At 32.4% G+C, this 22,071-nt stretch overlaps 2 protein-coding genes across 4 annotated transcripts in view; one reads left to right on the top strand and one right to left on the bottom strand.

Moving 5' to 3' along the window:
• The window catches only part of LOC143079469 (uncharacterized), a 29,958-nt gene extending 14,553 nt beyond the window's left edge, over positions 1–15,405 (top strand). For both annotated transcript variants that reach the window (XM_076254817.1, XM_076254818.1), the window contains exons 5-15: positions 1,002–1,133; positions 2,723–3,241; positions 3,817–4,764; positions 5,604–6,155; positions 6,872–7,094; positions 8,316–8,431; positions 9,126–9,405; positions 9,661–9,988; positions 13,198–13,282; positions 13,676–13,755; positions 14,976–15,405. In XM_076254817.1, the coding sequence (XP_076110932.1) occupies positions 1,002–1,133; positions 2,723–3,241; positions 3,817–4,764; positions 5,604–6,155; positions 6,872–7,094; positions 8,316–8,431; positions 9,126–9,405; positions 9,661–9,988; positions 13,198–13,282; positions 13,676–13,755; positions 14,976–15,251 (3,539 nt within the window). In that variant the 3' untranslated portion in view covers positions 15,252–15,405. The remainder of the gene's footprint in view (positions 1–1,001; positions 1,134–2,722; positions 3,242–3,816; positions 4,765–5,603; positions 6,156–6,871; positions 7,095–8,315; positions 8,432–9,125; positions 9,406–9,660; positions 9,989–13,197; positions 13,283–13,675; positions 13,756–14,975) is intronic.
• A 708-nt stretch (positions 15,406–16,113) lies between these two features.
• The window catches only part of LOC143079459 (neurochondrin-like), a 28,034-nt gene continuing 22,076 nt past the window's right edge, over positions 16,114–22,071 (bottom strand). For both annotated transcript variants that reach the window (XM_076254804.1, XM_076254805.1), the window contains 6 exons: positions 21,621–21,744; positions 19,423–19,506; positions 18,848–19,009; positions 17,373–17,471; positions 16,735–16,852; positions 16,114–16,205 (listed from right to left, as the gene is read on the bottom strand). In XM_076254804.1, the coding sequence (XP_076110919.1) occupies positions 16,163–16,205; positions 16,735–16,852; positions 17,373–17,471; positions 18,848–19,009; positions 19,423–19,506; positions 21,621–21,744 (630 nt within the window). In that variant the 3' untranslated portion in view covers positions 16,114–16,162. The remainder of the gene's footprint in view (positions 16,206–16,734; positions 16,853–17,372; positions 17,472–18,847; positions 19,010–19,422; positions 19,507–21,620; positions 21,745–22,071) is intronic.

The following is a 22,071-nucleotide window of genomic DNA, read 5'->3' as shown; positions in this document are numbered from 1 at the left end:
GCCAAAAAGAAGCATGTTTCTAGTTTCCAAACAATAATGACAAGAAGTTGTGTTTAAGTGTATGGATCTCACTAAAATTGTACTACAAGGTTCAATACTACAAAGTAAAGCATGGGATTGAGTTTAAGGGTTATTGATCCAAGGGGGGTTTCAAAAATTTTGGGGGGGGATTTTTTGTTTACCATTTTTTTAAGGGATTCCTTTTTTTTCAAAATTTTTTGAATTTCAAATTCTGACAAGTTTCAAGAAGAAATCTTCAATTGCACAGTATTTAGCAAAAGATTTGTTAGTTCTTTGACCACATTATTTTGTGACAAAAACCTATATTATGTCAAAAATTGATCACAATCCAAATTCAGACAGTATCAAGCTTGAATATTGTGACCAAATTTGTCCCAACTGTTCAGGGTTCGACCACTGGGGTCGTATATAGCTGTGTCTTGCGGAACACCTGGTTTTCTGTTAAACTTATAGGAGAAATATTGGTAAAATCGAAATAAAAAAAGAACAAAATTACAGAAATCGCTTCAAATTTTACAATTATTTACTTTATGTGCAGCTTGTTTGAAAACAATAACAAAAAATATAGGTCACCGATGAGTTAAAAAAGATATTTCAATTTAAACGTAGAAAAATGACATTTTTTTCACCAAAGGAAGATAATTTGGAGCTTTTTCAATGATATAAACATTTTAAAAGTCATTTGTGGCCAAACCAAATTGATTTGTCTGGGTCATTTTTGTACCATATTATAAAGTAATTATATATAATAACTAATAGTGTAATAAATAAAATTTGAAATGAAAAAACATTTAATTTGTTGCTGAATTTTTTGTACCCGCGAGCCTCCTTAATCAGTAAATTTCCAGAAAACAAAACCAGAACTACTGTGAATTTGATTTACACATTTAAGTTTCTACAACAAATGCTTATGTTCACAGCCAATTGAAGCCAAAACTGTTTAGAGTAGAATGTTCACATAGATTATCGGTATATTTCAGGTGCTGATGGTAGATTAACTTGTAGACGTTGTAAGAGAAAGTTCACTAAAGAGAGATTTTTTAACACACACAAATGCATGGGATCATCTGATTATGTAGACATTACAAAGAAACAAGCTATTGGTGATTCAGGTCAGTTGTACTTTTAACTTTCATTTTGGTTTGATCATGTTGGACCAGCAGTATAAACACGGCTTCATTTATTTTCATTGGTACTAAGTTTCATGGATATCTGATTTCATGGTTTTGCAAAAGTCTGCATACTTTCCTTAAAACAAATTTATAAATTGTTGAACATTTAAATTTGTGGTTCCCCTCTGACCACAATAAAGTCAATATGCATGAAAATTGCTATTCAATGAATAATAATAAGTCTATAGTGTATTTCCTTGTTGTTTTTAAAATAAGATTAGTACGATGAAAAGGTTAGTATTAAAATATTTGTTTTCAAGTGAAATTATTACATTTACAAATACATGTTACTCAAACTGAAAGTTTCTTAGATACCAAAGCCCAGGGTTCGAAATAAGCGCTATCCCGCTTGCCCGAGGCAAGTAAAATCTGCAGCGGGCAAGTGAATCTCATCACATAGTTGTCCGCCGGGCAAGTTGAAATTTTGTGTTTGTATTTCATTCTATCATGTCAATTAATATAATAATATATGCAATAGGTCTTAACCATTTATTGTTAATGAATTTGTGCCAATAAAATATTTGTATAACTATGTCAGACGTAATTTTGTACGATGTACAACTGTGTATTATTGTATTACTATTTTCGCCATCTTTATTTATTTCATATGCGCATGCCAGGAAAATCGTAAACATCGTAGTTTGTCCCGAATAATTCTATTGGTCAATTCCTATGCGTAAGCCAATGAGCGCCGTCGTTTTAGAATGTTCAGTCGCACCTGCTCGGGGATTTCCGCTACTAATCGTGAAAGGAAGTCGATACAATGATCCAATCAGAACGCGTTTTGCAAACGACTTTCGAGTTGATTTAAAAATGAAAGTAGAAAGAAACAAATGGAAAACTTTTTAGTAAATTATGTCCCCCCTTTAAAAAAAACTTAAAGAATCCAACGTCAACAGGGTTGAGCAACAAAAAAAATATGAAGAGGGAAATAGAAAACGTAAATTTTTAACATCTGAAATTTTTTTTTTTGTAAAAGTTAAAGTTTTTGTTTAAAAAAGGGTGTATAGAAACTTGAAATCATCTGCCAGGAGAGGTCTAGAATGCAGGATTTGGCACCATTTATCCCAGAGCTTCTGGGGGCCTTAAGCGGCCCCCAGACCGCTCGCCGTAAGTGCGACAAGCTCTACATGAACGTTTGTCTGTAACGACCACTGTTCACGACGTACCTATGATAGACATTTAAACTGTGGGGTCAGCTAAGGTTTCTTAACGCTTTTAATTATAAAATAATTTGAAAAAATTAATCAGGAATAACCTTTATGTTTTAATTTATATAATTGATATAAATCAAAACATCGTGTTATTTCTGATTAATTTTTCGAATTACTTTATTAGGGTGTTGAGAACCTTTGGTGACCCCATAGTTTAAGTGTCTTTAAAAAGTACATAGTGAGCAGTGGTCGTTACATACAAATGTTCACCTAAATTGTCCCAGTCAATGGATGAATTTAATGTGTCAATCAATGGCCACAGCCACACTGTTTTGAATTTCATTCTATTTAAGAAGTAATTTTTTTTTTCTTCAGGACCTGATGAATCAGACAATGATGATGATAGAGACGAGGATGTAAAAGCTACAGAAATGTCTATAGATATCAGTAGTGACAGTACAGAAGACGAAGATTTTGACGTTATGGTTGACCGGCAAAAACCAAGAAAAAAGCGAAAATTGAACAGAACTACAAATGTAGTTCAAGTTAAAACAGATCCAGATGTAGAAAATGTATATGCAGACAAACCAACTTCTGTTATTGAAGACATACCTGTCTTTAAAAATGACGATGATAAACGACAGTTTGAAGCCAATCTAAATGTGGATCTAAGCTGTGTCGACCATCTATTTGTAGAGACCAGGATAGAACAAGAACTAAACGAGAAAGTACCGATTCTATCGCGGATCAATTCTACAATGTTGTCATTGTATACATGTACTGTGTGTAATAAGATCTTCAAGACATTATCTCACATGAGATTACACTGTCTCATTCATACTGAACTCAAACCATTTGTATGTACCAAGTGTAATTATTCTACAAATTCTAAAGGTAATTAAATGTGTATCATAAAAAAAAATTGCATTCAAATTTTTTTGTTTATATTGCTTAAATGTAGTAAGACGCTTTTTTACAAAATTTAAGGACATCTTTAACCCCATTATGAAAAGGTTACATGTATTTGCACAAATATTACTATGCTGGTATTGGTTTCTGTTTAATTTCTACACAGAAAAAATGTATTCGAATTTTTATGCTTCGTATACAATAGTAGGGAGCCATAATGTTACTAGTGGGTTCCAACTGTTCATTAAGGGATAAATGTTTAATACTAATAGGTAAAAATTTGTTGCTCATGAAATTGTAAACACAAAAACTTTATACACAGAATGCATGCATTAATATGATGTAAACTTTTAAAATATATGCCAAACTAGGGTTTGACCATTAGTTTCATGAACATGGAAATCTGGTAGTACATAAATGTATGAGGGGCCATAGTGTTCTATGGACACATATTTATTGAAATTATAGTATACTTTACTAGTTTTATCCTGTGATAAGATATATTTTTTTATTGATATAAGAATAACTAGGCATATATATATCTTGATTCTTTATTGTAGGTAATCTCTACACTCACATGAGAAAACACACAGGACAGTTTTATAAATGTAGAAATTGTGATTTCAAGTCCGTCAACAAGACTCATTTATTAGAGCATGAAGCAACACATTCCGGCCAGAAAGCTAAGTGTGATATATGTAAGAGAGATTACAACACTGTCAAATCTCTAATCAACCATGTCCGAAAGTACCATATAGGTACAGCAAGAGGGAAGGCTTATTTAGATAGTTTCTTATCAGGCAGGAAAAACACTGGAACGACCATTATTCACCAGTGCCATGTTTGTAATCGGAAATTTAAGAAAAAGATCGACAGAGATAGACATTTATTTATACACGACATAAAAGATCTGCCAAACATACAAAGTTGCCTTCTTTGTGATTACACTGCTAGTCGTAGAATTTATCTTGAGAAACATTTCCTGAAACATAGAATTCTGTACAAATGTAGTGAATGCAGTGAAGTATTTCTTAGTTCTGTCCGACTTAGTGACCACTTGTCCAGTGTTCATGTAAAAGAGGAAGTTGAGGGTCTGAAGTGGGAGGAGTTGTTCGAAAAGAGTATTGAAAACAGCATGTATTTGCCGGAACCTGATGACTCGTATGGACCTGACGAAAAGGAATTTGTAAATCTTCCACCAGAGTTGTCAATAGTAGAGGTGGCAAAAAATACAGAATATCTATCTCCAGAATCCAGTAAAAGGTTGGAAGAAGAACAAGCTGCAGAAGTTATAGCAAATTTACAGGTTAATGCTTCAGGGGAGGTTACTGTTACAGATACCAAGTTACAAACTGAAACAACTGACGAGGGTATGAAAATAGTGCTAGACAAGACTTCTAGTTTACAAGAACCTCTGACTAAAGTGCAGATAGAGACCAATAATCAAGTTGTTAAGTATGACTCATCTGTTGGATCTATTGAAAATGAATTTACACCTAATGGTACAGGTAAGAGTTCTTTATTTATAATTTACCTAAATTTCAAAAACTAATGCATTCTGTATGTCATTAACAATAAAAAAAAAAGATGTGTTTTATTCTTATCCTGCATATTTCAGAGATAAGATTAACTTATGTGTTTCATTTCAATCAATTTTTAAAGATTTGCATTAATTTTCTGAATTACACACAATATGTTGCTATGTAGTACATGTAAAATGGGACTGAATTAGGAATATGTTACACAAAATCATACAATATGCACAACATGAATAAAAACTAATTAAGAATTTAGCTTATCTTTTTGTTTAAAGACTAGTCAGCATAGTGTCAGAATAATGTGTGAAGCATGTGAACTTGCATGATAAAAAAATTGCTACAGCCTATCAGTCTAGTATATCATATACAATGTATCATATCACATTGACCTGTTCTTGTCCTATAATTTGCATTAAATTTGCCACTTCACATTATCCATCCATCATCAGAGACCAGGCCCGTAGCCAGGAATTTCAAAGGGGGTGGGGAGTGTTATATGGACTCGAGAACTCAACTTTAACAGTCACAATTCAAACAGAACATTGACTTTAACAGTGCTTATTTGTTTTTCAAGGCGGGTACATGCGGGTATGAAGAATAAATATAATCATGATAATGTCAATTGTAAAGTTACTTTCAATGGCTACCTTTAAATCTATATAAATATTGTATAACATGTATAATGAGATGTCTTGGTAAAAAAAAATGTTATAACAAATATCTATAGTTTTGTTATCCATGTTATCTGAAGATTTTAAAAAATCACTGCAGTTTGAAATTATGATATGTTTCTTTATTTATTGTTTCAGTAAAGGATGATAATATTGCGATAAATAATGATATAACAACTAAGACATGTACTGCACCTGAAACCAATGTTCTGTCTGAAGGATTGATAGAAAGCAATCACCTTGGACTGGATATCAGTTCTGATAAAGATCTAGATGGAAGTACCAGTAATCCTAGTAAAGAGTTAAATTTAGATCTTGTCCTAGATGTTTCTGGTGAAGGCGATAAAACAGAAGGTGACAAAATCAATACTATTGACCCTGACCAAGGTAACAGTATGGATGCTGAGGTTGATAACATAGATACTGACCAGGGGAACAATGACGATGGCGAGGTTGATAATATCAGTATTGACCCTGATGAATTTGAATGTGAAGACGAAGATGAGGTCAATAAAAACCTGAGTAAAACAGAAAAGCTCGAGAAACTAATAGATCGTTTAGGATACAGTTCAATGAACATGCAGATCTTTCACAAAATGAGAGAGACATTTGGACATGAAGAATGTGAATTCTGTGGAAAGCTGTTCTATAATAAAAATGATTTTGATAACCACATGAGAACACATACAGGTTTGTTAAAACTTTCTATAATGATTGCCACACCTTTCCTTTTGTCTTACATGGAAAACTACATTTTAGACAAAACTTACATACATTTATTTAATTTCTGTATTGAAAAAAAAGTTAAATGTTTTGCACCAAGGTTTCGTTCAATATTGTAGCAGCTACAAAGTGCTACGTAGATTATTGTCTTCTGAACAAGAAGCTAGCCTAGCTGCTATCAATATCTATGTAGCAGCTACATAGTGCTACATAGATTATTGTCTTCTGAACGAGTAGCTAGCCTAGCTGCTATCAATATCTATGTAGCAGCTACATAGTGCTACTTAGATATTGTCTTCTGAACGAGTAGCTAGCCTAGCTGTTATCAATATCTATGTAGCAGCTAGGCTAGCTACACTTTCAATAGTCATAAATTAACTTAGCCCTATGTAGACACTGCGATATTGAATGCAACCCTGGTCTACTATATATGCCCACTGTATATGTAGTAAGTTTTTGTGATGGTAAGCTGTAGAAAGAAAGACGTGAATCATTTACAATATTAAGTGCATTTGACTCCTCTTTATATAAACTTGGATCAAACAAAGAATTGTGTAGTATTTACTTCACATTAATGCTGATTTTTGTGTTAAAGTTTAACAAAATTTTCTACGGTAAATTAATTATATAATTTCAAAATGGCACACATACACACCAACATCATACATGAAACTTTCTTTTAGGAGAGAAACCATTTGCTTGTATAACCTGTGGATTTAAGGCAGCTACAAAGGAAGAATTAAACAGCCACAAGGAACAAGAACACAGAGCTATTGTTTATCCCTGTAAAGACTGTGAATATGTGGCGGTTAGTAGGTCACAGCTCTGGAACCATAGCATACAACATAAAGGTCTAGGGGAGGCTATGGGCTTAGAATGTCCTCTCTGTCAACAGAAACTCGACAAGTAAGTTACTGTGGAATCATTATTATTTGTTGGATACCCATTTTCGTTGATTCCGTGGGTACAGGTGAACAACGAAATAACATTGTGAAACTAATTGTAAATGTTGTATGCACACTTTGGCAAACCACAAAATCAGATATCCAGGAAAATACAAGTGTTCCAAAATCCAAGAATTTTGGTATTCACGAAAATTAAATGAACCCACAGTTCATCAGTTTTAAAATTGTTCAACGAGATGGTTTATTTCCCCTTTTGCTTCTAAGAAGTATTTTTGAGATGGTGGTTATTTTATTGTAATGTTCATAGTTTGCAGAGGGGTTGTTAATTTTGTTCTTTGGTTATTGAGCATATTGTATCCTTTTATGCACACATTAACTCATTTGAAAATATGGATATCATTTGGTATTCATTGTTTGGTTTAATAAAAAATCTGCAAAATTTGATACACCATGCATAAAAGCTCTTTAAAAGAAATAGTTCATCAGACCTCTTTCAAATACAGAATTTTTTCCCCAAATAAACAAATAAAATTTATTAACTAATCAGGTCATGGTATATGAACATGAATGTAAATCTTTTGAAATGTAGTGTTAGGCAAGAACAATACATTAAATAGTTGAAAATCATCTTTTAGGTTGCACTTTGTAAATACAGCTGTTTCTCAAAACACGCCTCTTTTGGGGAGATCTTCATATTCATAGAAAATTCATTTTGTTTACATACTGGTTCCCAGTTATGCTCTCTGTGTTCCATCTCACAGAGACATAACTTGAGAATTTTATCAGTAAATAAACATGTGCATATTGTTTACATTGAAATCTGTGATAACCTTTCATTCGAGGTAGGGGTAGTTAAGAAATTAGTGTTAGTCTAAACTCTGAGAAGTTCAGGGCATATAAATGTTGAAAATATGCTGCACAGCCCTATATTTTGACCTTTGAAAAAAATTGTGGTGCATATGAACTTTTAATTCTAGGATAAGATTTTTTTCAAAACTTCATAGTAAAAGTGGTACAGTTTTAGTCGTAAAAGGAGTTCCTATGGGAAATTGCATTGTTAATATTTATAGAAATGCAATCTTTAAGACCAAATAATTATGCAAACATATAAATAAAAGATCAAAGAAATATCTTTGTGAGTATTTGAAATGTTTCCAAAGAGGTAGTCATTAATTCCTTTAGAAAATTTTGGTTTTATGTGAAAATGATCATCTTTTTTTAGCATGAGAAAATTTAAGTTACATGTAGCAGAAAAACATCCTGACATGACTGAGGAAGATAATTGTAAAATTACCAGTCTCAACAAGGTCAAGATGCACAAGGTTCAGGGAAAATTAGGTAAGTACAATACATATTAGGGAAAACAAGAATGTGTCCATAGTACACGAAAGTCCTTCTCCATGTTCTCATATTATCATTTTCTATGTTCAGTGGACCGTGAAATTGGGGTAAAAACTCTCATTTTGCATTAAAATTGGAAAGATCATGCCATAGGGAACATGTGTAAAAAGTTCAAGTTGATTTGACTTCAAAATTTCTTCAAAAACTACCTTGACCAACAACTGCAACCTGAAGCAGCACAGACGGACAAGCAGATGAACGAACAGACACACAGACAGAAAAAACAATGCCTCTAGGTGAGGCATAAAAAGAAAGGTTACTTTCATGATATGAGATTGAGAAAAACCTATGTTCAACCTAGTGATGTTTATATTTTATGATACAATCTAAAGTTTGAATGGTATCATTTAAATAAGTTAAAATGTCAAAATACACTTGACTTGGGGAAAAATTTTTGTGTTGGGTTTTCATCCAATGTCTAAAGCACCTATTTTTTTACCATGTAAATTATAATAGAACTGTTTTAAACATCTAATTGCTGTTATTTTGACAAGTTGAAAATAATTAAAATTATAGTGATATCTTTCAAGTCAAATATTTTTTTATTAAGTTTTAAGGTAGTTTTTGTGAGCATTTTTTTCATGATTTTAAGCACAAAAAATTACATCCAAATATATTTTTTTAATTTCAGGAAGAAGATCCTATAAATGTCCATACTGTGAAAAAGTTTTCTTCCGAGCGAACTCTGAGTTACAGAAACACATCTGGATCCATGAGGGTATTAAACCTTACAAGTGTCCACTCTGTCCCCATTCCTGTCGTAGTAAGAACAACCTACAGGCACACATGTTACGTCACACTGATGAAAAACCTTACACGTGTAATGAGTGTGGTAAACCATACAAGTCCAAGACAGCTCTACGATGGCATGTCAGATCTCATACAGATGGAAAAATGTTTAAATGCATGAAGTAAGTGCTGGAAAATTAATTTGACTTGTTTAATTTTCATAACATTTTGAAAAATATTAACTTTGATCCTTTGACAAAAATATAAAAAGTTCAAAAAATTTGAACCACACACTTTTAAAAAGGAAAAATTTCATTGGATATATAAGGCTTCTTTAGCAATAAAACTTGATTTTAGTTTCCGCTGATTTTTATAGAGTTATCTCCCTGTAGTGTTGTGCACCACCGTAAAACACGAAATGTAAATTTTGATTTTAGGTGCAATTATGAAGCCACACAAAGAAGTCACTTAAAAAGACATATGGAGACTCATGATGTTATAAAACGGTATGGATGTCAACATTGTGACTATTCTGCCAACACTATAGGTTACATGAAAATACATTATACCAGATCTCACAAAGGGGAACAGTTTGTGTTCAAGGAATCAGAATCACCTGCAAAGAGTGACTCACAGTTATACAGGTGTCTCAGCTGCGATTATCTTTTTGGTAATTTGTCAGACCTTAAGAGACATTTGAAGATTCGTCATCATCTCCAGTTCCAACAGATTCAGGGAATAGATCAAAATTCTTCAGAAGTTCAGGTAAGAGAATTTTAAGTTCAGATAAGAATATTGCATTTTTTTTAAAGAGCAAATTTTATGTTATCAAACAGTAATATAACATAAACAAACAAAATCTTCATTTTTCATTATGCCTTTCTAAGCCAACTTCACTGCAATTTATTTTCGTGTTTTCTTATTTTTCTTGAGGTATCCAAGCTTAAATGATGAGTTTTAATGACAACTAGAATCTAAAGGAAAGAAGGCAGAGCTTAGCTATGATACAACATATTCATTTTCATGTTATTCCATGGCTGAAGCTCCACCCTTTTTTGAAAGGTATCTGCCTCTGAAATATTTAGGAAACTGTAAAATGTAAAAGGTCAAGATCTTCATTTGTTTTCATATTATAACAAAAAGCAATAAATCATGTGTACCACATCTTAAGAAATCTTTTTCAAACTATACAGGATTGGTACAAGTTCCTTAATTCCAGCGACAATGATTAAATAAATAGTACACAAGGCGCAATAGTGACTTGCGCGAGCTTCCATTGTTACGTTATCAATTTCCAATATTAGTTCAAGGTCTTCAAGCTGTCAGTTATTTCATGGTTCATTGGTCAATGTTTAGTTTTCTTGGTTTATGTTAAGTTTATGTGACAGTTGTAATAAAGCTTTATATTTAGGACTATCAACATAATATCAATGATTAGTAAAGAAGGCGAGACATTTCAGTGTGTGCACTCTTGTGTTTTCTCTGTATGATATCTCCCCCTTTTTTAATGTTTGATAATCATTACAGAAAAGCTGTACAAACACTTAATGATCATATATATGTAACACTCAGAAACGTGTCCTTCCCCCCAAACGTGTCCGATTCCCCCAAATATGTCTAGTTGAAAACTGCGCCAAAGCGTGTCATTTGTATAAACGCCCAAACGTGTCCATTTCTCAACTAACCCCCAAATGTGTCCAATCCCCAAAACGTGTCCATATCAAGCGTTATTTGGTTATTTCTATTTCATTAACGTATACTAATTTTACCATTTCATTAAAAATATACATAAGCACGTTAGTCTTTAGTGATGGTGGAAACCCAAAATTTATTAAAAACCAGGATAACAAGTTTATAATTTGATGGGCTTTTGAAATACACACAAACTATTGACCATAGTAAAAAAAGTACTGTTAAAACCCCGCCATGCAATATTCGGATAAATATAAAAGGCATCATCGGAGTTTATAAGTACAAAATAATTATCAAAGTTAACGATTAATTCAACTCCAGAACTATGTACATATGTTTGCTCTAAACGAATATGAAATACTTGCAACTGGACAATAAACAACTGCAGTCAAAGTTACTTAATAATAACAGATGAATTTTGCAATTATTATAATCATTAAAAACCTACATCGAACTAACTTAATCTGATAAATGACATCTTCATCATGTGTGTCTCCCATCATAGAATTGCCGTAAACGTTATCAGCGATTTTATTTAAGAGTTACATGTAAAAGCGCTAAAAGACGTGTAACGTTTTGGCGTTAAATATTGGACACGATTTGGCGAATAACAATTATCGGACACGTTTGGGGGTTATGAAATCGGACACGTTTGGGAAAAATTGTACATTTCGGACACGTTTAGGGAGAAAAGACAAGTTTGGGAGAATCGGACACGTTTGGGGGGAAGGACACGTTTGGGAGTGTTACATATATATATATATATATATGTAGGACTCGGAACCGCGATGGTACTCCAAACCCCGATGGCCACGCTTAAGTGCGATGGTGAACACGCTGAAATGCGATGGTGGTATTGTGACGTTAGATTTGTTAATAGCTACGCTGAAGTGCGATGGTGGTTACGCTGACGTGCGATGGTCTGTCTGTGACATTGACTATACAAGCAAAATAGACATGAGATGTTTAAATGAAACAGCATCATTAAAGGAGCAATCATTTAACTTCTAAAAGAGGGGGGTATGGTATTTGCCAGAATTTTTTTTCACGCAATACGCTAACAATTTTTTTAGTTTTTCGACGCTTTCAATTAAAATAACGATATTAAGAAATAACACTATAAGGTACTGTGAAAATCTTGGCTTCAAAATATATATTTTAGATTTGACAACAGTAGTTTGCTAGCCTCGTATTTGGTAAATCTTTTAACTTCTATTCAGGTGAAATCAATATTTCTGATGTTTTTTAATCTAATTTCAAATATGCCAATTTTCCAATTAGCACGCATTAGTATGGGTTCAGAAAATATGGTGTTCACTAACTTGGTTGAGAATGGTAAATTGGTAAGTACACGTGAGGACCAGTCATGTTAATTTTGGCCTACCATGTTGTAGACAATTATCATAGTAGCAACATAATATAAAACTAGAGTGACGGTGTTATTATAAATCAGGATTTATCTCGGAAATAAAACAACATTATATCAACTTGATTTAACAAAACATTGCTATACTATCATTTTTTTTTATTAAGTTGTCCATCGTTATGAAATCATGTGACGCTTACTTAAAGATAAATCAAAATTATTATACAAAGATAAACATACTTTATTTATAGTGCAAAATGTTTGCGGCATAATTCCGAACACTGGTTTGCCCATTTACTCAGCAAGTTTACCTTTCATGCCCTTTGCTCCCCATGAATTGCCTCCACATGTAATGCAAAAAACTTTCCGGGACTTGAAATGTTCGTACTTTATTTTTCCCTCCCTTTCCTCAGTTAGCATGCAACCTTCATCTACAACCCTATCATCCTGCCTTTGAATCCATGCTGTATTTGAAAACGTCACAATATTCAAACGTCATGCAAAACCATCGCACCTCAGCGTACGGACCATCGTACTTCGGCGTGGACCATCACATTTCAGCGTGACCATCGCACTTCAGCGTCCCCATCACACCTCCGAGTCCTACATATAACTATATATATTAGTTAACATCTCCTTCATTAATGTTTAAAAAAACACAACAAAAATGGTTCAAACGTTGTTGCATACAATAGCAGAAGCCTTATACAATGTATTTTAAATCAGCATCAGTGGCAAAGTCTGAAAGTAGTCAAAAGGTTTTTTTAAGGTTCAGAAATAGTTCTAAAACTGTGTTTGAATTGATCAATCGGTGTTGACTACTAGAATTTCCACTTTTTAAGATGAGGTCTAGTGTTCTGACATCTGCCTCTTTTCAGGTTTTTAAATAAATTGTATACATGTATTCTTTCTACAGGTGATACAGTGTGAAGGTTCTAATGTTGAAGTTGAGGAAGCTATTTCAAATGATATAACACAACCTATACAGACAGTGACTACTGGTAAGTTACCCTGTATTTAGCTTCAGAGTTTATCCATCTATTGGATTAAACATGACTGTTTGATGCACTTTTATACTGATTACACATTAACTGCATGGTTACTGAATATTCATCTTGCACTTAATTGCCATGTAAGAATTCTTAGAAACAACTTATCATAACTCTCTGAAATATGATTGTTGAGCTTGACATGAGAATGCTAAACAGTTTGATGGATATTCACAACTTCCTGATTACCAAATACTTATATATTCTTACACTTTATGTTTATATACTGTGGAATTCAAAAGGGGGGGGGGGGGGGGGGGGTTAATTCCGGAAGTATGAATACCATCATGGGCCAAAACAACCTTCTTTTGCATATTTCTAATTAGTATTTGTTTTATTTTTTAGATACCCCAATAGATATGTTAGACGAGAAAACAGCATCAGCAGTAAATATCCTACAACAAATTATCAGTATGCAAAACCAAGTAAGTTATTAAAATCAGAATAATATCAACATTACTGGTCTAGTTTGATTGGAGTAGATAGATGTTTCAACACAATTCAGGCTGCTGCAATTGTATTCACATGTATTATATTTCCTTGTCCAAATTTTGCAAAACACATCCAGGTTTTAGAAATTTAAAAAACCAGTCACTTTAATTTTGCTGATTCAATATTGGCTGTATATTCAGTAGAATTCATTTTTAACCGGATTTTTGTGACAAAAATGTCGATTATTGATTTGGGGATGTACGGCGGGCAGTCGGGCGGGCGGCAATCAAATGTTGTCCGTGCATTAACTCATGAACCGTTCAACCAAAGCTTTTCAAATTTTAATATGTTGTTACTTACAACTAAATGAAGGTCAAGTTCAATAATGGCGATTTTGACTTTTACCGTTCAGGAGTTATGGTTCTTGAAAGATTGAAAAATGGAGTTTCCAGTTGTGTCCGTGCATTTACACATGAACTGTTCTACCAAAGCTTCCCAAATTTTGATATGTTGTTACTGATGACAAAATAGAGTTCAAGTTAAATAATGACGATTTTGACTTTTACCGTTCAGGAGTTATGGTTCTTGAAAGATTGAAAAATGGTGTTTCCAGTTGTGTCCGTGCATTTTCTCATGAACCATTCAACCAAAGCTTTTGAAATTTTTATATGTTGTTACTGATGACAAAATAGAGGTCAAGTTCAATAATGACGATTTTGACTTTTACCGTTAAGGCGTTATGGTTCCTGAAAGATTGTAAAATGGCGTTTCCATTCACGTTGTTGCATTTACTAATGAACCATTCAATCTAAGCTTTTCAAATTTTAATATGTTGATACTGATAACAAAATGGAGGTCAAATTTGATATTGACAATTTTCACTTTCACCATTCATCAGTAATGGTTCTTGCTCTATTTCTGTCATACAGTGGAGATTTTCTTTTATATGTCACCATTATGAAACTGATATTTGATATTGTACGCTCTTAAAGAAATGGAGAACCATCTAGGTCATTTAATATACGCTCTTGCTCCAAATCACTAAGTCTGTTTTTTTAGGTAATTATGCGCATGCATAGAAAGATAGTAATAACCAGTACATTATGAAAATTTAGACATTTCAGAACTCAACATTTCAGCTGTTAACTTAAATAGTTCTTTACTTATTTGCCAAATATTCTATTTGAAAATGAATGTGACTTCTTATTTTTAGGGTGCTATAGCTCCCCAGCAGTTTACTGTACAGTCAGATGATGGTCAGATTCTGTCTGTTAACCCTGGCTCCATTATAGTCCAGGATGGACAGGAAGTTGTGGTATCCAATGGCAACACAGATGGTAACCAACAGTACGTTATTCAGTATGTCACTCCTCAGGACGGTGTCATAGATGACACAAACATGGTAGAAGTACAAACGGTACAGAGTCATCCATTACAGGAAATAGAAATTGAACCTTCACCTTTGGACGTGGATGTCAATGCTCTCTGATGAACTTATTTTGTGAATTTGTATAAAAAATAATGTTGCTGAGTACTCAGGTTCTTTCTGAACTTTTCAGCTTTGTATAGTATTTATTCTGTTGAATTATTTTAAGTACGAAAATAAATATAAATCTTAATACAGATTTGGAATTGTAAACTTACAGATACTTCTTTTTTCTGCTATTTTTGTATATGTTGATACAAATGATGTAAGGTCTATGTTAATGATACAGGAACCCAATAACATTGTTAATTCAGAAATTATTGTGTGATTTATTCTTGCAATTTATTAAGAAAGGATACTGTCAATGCAATTTTTTTTGTTAGAGACTTAATATATCTCATATATCTCTTCAACGACAACTACTAGGCCTCTGAGGCTCCTACCAGATTGTATGCAACTGAACTAAATTCAAGAAAATCTTAATTTTTGAATTACATAATAACATTAGAACCTCAAGTAGAATTTATTTTAAGCTAAATTTTTAACACACCACAATGGACTAAGAAATTCACCAGAACACAACTTTTATGTGTTACTATGCAGGATGAGTTTTGATGAAGGTCATACAGATGCAGGATGAGTTTTGAAGGTCATACAGATATCTATAGTTTACTTCTACATCATTTGGTCTCTGGTAGAAAAACATCTTCTTATTTTGTTATATACAAAGAATCAAAGTGAGATGGGTGTTCTGATAATTGAAAGATAAATCTGACATGTCACATGACATATACTTCAAAGATCAACCACAAGGTATATGCTTCAAAGGTAAATCTTGATAGCCCTAACATAGATTACATTTGATTCAAAGATCAATCTGGAAAGCCCTTACACACAAAGAAATGCTTCAAAGATAAATCCAGCACATTTTACTAAATTTAATAATATCACAGCACTAAATTTAGTCTCTTCTTTCACTTTTCAATGAGCTTCTCCAATTCAGAACAATTGTACAACCTACAAATAGAAATGAAAAAATATTAATGTATTGAGAAATAGAAACAAGTTTTGTTACAATGGTTATGCTTTTTTTTTCCAATTCATGAAATGGGTATATAAACAAGTTTTTGATTTCAATATATAAGTGGATTGGGAAGCTATAAAAATCCTCAAGAACAACAATAATAAAAGACATGTAAAGTCATAAGTATAGACAAGCATTTCAAAATCTAACACAGATAAAGCTTCCTATACTTTAAATTTTCAAAATAAGCATGGAGCTTTGAATTTTTCATGCCATATTACACAGCTTTGTATTTAGGAGTGATAATTACAATTATAGCATTTGAACAAAAAGGGACATGGGGAGTATAAACGCCCTTCCAATTGGGTATAAGTGAGGTTAGCGGCAAGTTTTAAACTGCATTACATTGATAAAACAAGAGGATTTGTAACATCTGACAAAAGGTCAAGAACAAGATCAGCGAAAATCTTCAAACTAAGTAGAAGGATATCAGTCAAAGCAGCCAGAAATACTGAAGCATACCTAGCAAATTCAAATCCTCCACAACTCCTGAGAACATCGACAGCCTTGACCTCTGAGGTAACTAATGATGTAATAACACCAATAAGACAAAGGAGTGTGTCTTCATCAACATTTCTGCCTGAAAATAAAATATATGTAGAATAAATGAGGATTAGCATGATGACAATTTTAACAGATATTGAACAATGCATACCAAAACTAAGTCATACAACCCCTGAATTGTTTTTATATCACTATGTTTCTATACAAATTTTGTTATAAATAATTAATTTACATGTGAGTTATCTCCCCTTATATTGCCATACCTTAAGTTTGTTAATTCTAAAATAAGTGAGTTTAAATGCAATAAATTTATAATTTCTATCTGGAAAACTCAATTCCTTTCTATTACAATTCTATCCCCTAAGTAACAAATTATTTTTGATTGTAATTCTTATTAAATAAATTATTGGTATTGTTTAAAATTCTAAAATAAAACAGTCATTTCTAGAAAAATGGAGGAAAGTGTTCAACAAACAAGTAAATATATCATAATGTCTGAAACAATTCAAATGTATAAGTTCAACATAAGCATGAGTGGAAACTAGATGCATTTGTTACTCAAAATATAAAGATTGTCTTGAATTATCTGCCCTTACCATGTACTTTATTTAATAGTCTGATGATATGTGGCAAGAATCCTGTAGACATCATGGCATACACTAAGGTAGGATACATAGGCAGACATGATGTTGTGGCTGAAACAGAAAATGATGAACAAATGAATAAAGATTGCTGTTGAAAGAGCACACACTTTATTACCTCAATTAAAATAAAGACTTTCAACATTTTGAAGAAACTTCATATTAAACAGAATAAACTTATATGAAGGATTGTACTAAGATAGTGTGATACGAAAATCTGAATTAATTTAATTGGCTTATCCAGTATCATAAGACGATATATATATATATATGGCATTTCTAGCGGCTATTGGTTAGGTTACAGGGCTCGACAATAACGCTTGTCTGATGGTCCAGTACCAGAGGAAAAAGGGTAGGACAAGTAAAAGCTATATAAAGCTTGTCCGATGGGACAAGTAAAATTATTCTGAAGAAAATAAATTTAATCCAATTTTGATAAACAAAGTAATTATAAACGAAAGACAAGTATTGATTTGACATTTTTCCTTGCAATCGATAATTTAAAACTGGTTCTTTTGTCAGGTACTTTTTAACAGATAAAAGGCATAATATTTTCAGAAACCAGAACGGAAATGTTTCAACTCCAAGTTTAATAGACAGTTTGGCATCGAAGGAGTAAGTTTTGGTATATGCTTGTCCTACTGGACAAGTTGAAAAAAAAGTTATTGTAGAGGCCTGGGTTATTGATGACTTTCAAAGGTTACGATGATGTACATTTTATCTGTGGCAACAGACATATTTGATATATATTTTCAATATTATACAAAACACTCATACTTTTCACATGACAATCTACTTTTTGTCAAATTTTATTACATTCTGAAGCATAGGAAGTCTTTAAAAAATGTCAGATGTTAAAAGTTTGACACAGGGAAGGACATATGGCGTTATACTAGAATGTACAAAAAGACAATCAAAGATTCTCAGAATTTTTAATTTAACCAAATGAGAGTGTTAACCATATGAGAAATAGGTTTAACACTTGTGAGAATGGAATATCGCTTGATATCAACTCTCAGTATTTAATTTAAATAGTATTAAACTCACAAAAGGCTAGTTTATAATTATATTGAAATATAATATAGATACCAGAGTTGGTATATACTATCCAGCACAGGTATATACAACTTACCTTGAATACATTGATACCAGAGTTGGTATATACTATCCCACACAGGTATATACAACTTACCTTGAATACATAGATACCAGAGTTGGTATATACTATCCCACACAGGTATATACAACTTACCTTGAATACATAGATACCAGAGTTGGTATATACTATCCCACACAGGTATATACAACTTACCTTGAATACAGATACCAGAGTTGGTATATACTATCCCACACAGGTATATACAACTTACCTTGAATACATAGATACCAGAGTTGGTATATACTATCCCACACAGGTATATACAACTTACCTTGAATACATAGATACCAGAGTTGGTATATACTATCCCACACAGGTATATACAACTCGGCGACAGACAAAACTTCTGCACTATCTACTGTTAAACTTGTATATGGTGCTTTGATAAAGCTTACAACCATGGAAAAAAATTTTGTCAGATCATCTTTATCATCTACAAAGGAAAAAGCAGTTTTAAATTGTATTAATCAATAAATAAATAAAGGGTCAAACCTACTTTAAAGAGCATGTCCGTGATGCATTCATTGCCAATAAAGTACATTAAGATGCCAATATACCAGTACATAATAGTATTACCGTATTGAGATTCTTTTTATGAACAAAACTTATTAAACGGACTTCTGTATGAAGGGTATCTGCTCTTTGAAGACCAGGTTTTCTGCTTGATTTCTATTTAACGATGGTCCGGAAATTAAAACTGTTGTTACAATGAAAACTGTTCAAAAGCAAGAAAAATACTGAGTATGGTGACCTACTTGTTCTGGTTTGATGGGGAGTTATTGTCATATCACTTCTTACTTCTAAATAGATAAAGTTTTCACAACTAACATTTCATAAAATACTCACACTTCACATGTGCTTGCTGTCTAAGGAAGAATACACCAAGTGTTATGATATTGGCCCACAATGTCAAGGTATCTTCTTTATTACCTGCTCATAAATAAATCACAATATATATATATATAACAATCATGACAATAGACTGTAATGTGTGTATAAGCTTTTTTCTCTAATTCTTACATGATTTATCCCTTTCCTGACATGTTGACTATTTCTATTTAATCAACGTGTGGATCGTTTGCTTTCCTCTGAATTACCTATTGTGACGGCACGAAAAAAGGTGACAATGCCTGATGACGTCACATAGAAAGAACACATCTTTTAGCAGATCATTTGAAAGGAAGTATTGAATTTGTCTGCATATTGTTTAAAAATCATTAGAGAAACAGATTCCACCACCAAATCTCATGTAATACGATATTTAACTTAGCATTAATATGATAGCTTTTGCATATGTGTAATGATCGGAAGTACACAAGCCATAATTTCCCACCCGGGCTGATAAACCATATCAGGTGCATTTCATACACAAAACCCATAATAGTGCCTCTCGTGCAAGTTACTTCCGGTGTTTCCGGTGTCGGTTGTCTACTTTTCCATTGTGACGTCAGATATTTTTTTATGTAGACGTCAAAATTTACAGGAACTTTTGTGGGGATAGTTTAGTACTTGCTAACAAATGCCATTGACAATTATGAATCATTTTATAGTACAACAAACATGGGAGTACATTTTTCACAAATTAAGCAATTGACAGGGTAAGTAACATCTCTGGATTAGATCTACTTATTATTTCAGAATATTCAATGAATATACATTCATCGTCTAATTGAATATATTGGGTAATCGGATATTTTTAGCTGACATTTTGGGTATCCGATTGGCCGGAGTCTACTGTAATAGTGATCATAAAACTCTTCCAAATTTTCAATGTTTCAAAATGCCTCTAAAGGAAATGTTACCATAATATATATGGAGGTAGTGATGCTGTTGTTGGACAATTATAGTATATTTGATTCATAATTTAACTTCTTTATAAATTTTTTGACTGTTTTAGTTATTGCTTTTGTTTATTTGCCTTACATAAAACTATTGTCGGAAGTATATCATAAAGCGATTAATACATGGCCTTTTCCATATCAGCCTGGGTATCATCCCTCAACCCATATCAGCACCTCGACTCCGTCGTGGGATGATACCCAGGCTGATATGGAAAAGGCCATGTATTAATCTCTATTTATCCAATTACACAAACATAAAAAATACAAGTTCACACATAAATACATTTGCTGTATGATCTTGAGTACACCAGTATCAAATGTTTTTATATATATCTCTGTACTATGTCTGATCTTTTTATGACCCCGCAGACTAATATGAAGCAGGCATAACCTGTGAATTGGGACGAAGTCTGTATTTTTTTTATTTTTTTAATTCAAACATGTTGATAAAAGAAATGGAAATACCGTAACGTTTACGATATTGGTTCAGTTGTTAGGGATTTAGTTGTGACGTTATTTAAGTTATGACATCATATTCAATGTAAACAAAGAAACGCTGTTATCCAGGTAATGTTTTTTCCATATCAAACAATTATTAAAAATGATTGGGTGTTGAATTCCTTCCTATATTTGTTGATATGTTGATATATATACATTTTATTCAAAGTCTCATGCAAACAAGACCGGAAACGGAAGAAGACCCGAAACGGAAGTAGATCTGAAAAAAAAAAGTTAAGGATTTTGAGTTCATTAGTAGAATGAAAAATTCGGGAAATTTTCCCGATTTTTTATTCTTTTTTCTAACGTAATTGGGGACTTCGTCCCCATATAATTAGGGTCAATGTGGTGTTACCCTTATCCAGCATTCTTTAACACACTGCTATACAGGCATTGGTTTCTAAACACCTTCACATATTGAGCTGATTTTTAGTATGTGAATCTACTATGATGAGTTACAGATTGAGTTGATGTTCGGTTCCGCTCTGTTGATTTTTGCAGATTTTTTTTTTTTTAAATCTTGTGCCTTATTTTAGTTGGATTCCAATTTTAGTGGAATTTTTGGATTAAGGTTAACAACAAATTTAAATGTTACCTTTTATAATCTTCAATGGTTACTTTGTAAAAATCACTAAATCAACAAAAAATAGTATCCATAAAAATAAATGAATCCATAATTGATGTAAAACATTAGTTAGTACTTACAGATAAGTTTTGCACATTTGAAAATACTTTGTGTAACTTTATGTAATTCTTCATTCTCTGCTATCAATTCTGGTTCCAATACAACCAAGTTTAGAAAAACTCCGCATAGAGTTTCCATACTTCTCTGTAAAAAGATTCAGTCAAGTACAAAAAATGGTATGGTAATGATTTTTTTAATTCATAAGTGGTTTAGCTGGACTGTAGATATATCAATTTTCAAGGTATTCTATTAAATTTAATCTTTATAGTTAAGTTTCTTGAATGTTTTTTCGCACTGTAATGCTGATAAATTATCTTGATGATATATTACTACATAAATATTTCTTCTGAAGATGCATTTTAAAAGTACTTGCCAATAGACACTAACCAACCAAAAATCAATAAATTAAAATACATTTTTTTTCCAAATGAATTGTTTCACTTTTAAATATATACATTCAACAATGTTAAA

This window comes from Mytilus galloprovincialis, chromosome 6 (genome assembly GCF_965363235.1).
Source record: "Mytilus galloprovincialis chromosome 6, xbMytGall1.hap1.1, whole genome shotgun sequence".
Lineage (NCBI taxonomy): Eukaryota > Metazoa > Mollusca > Bivalvia > Mytilida > Mytilidae > Mytilus > Mytilus galloprovincialis.
The sequence above is the reverse complement of the archived record's forward strand: the minus strand, read 5'-3'. Positions and strand labels throughout refer to the sequence as shown.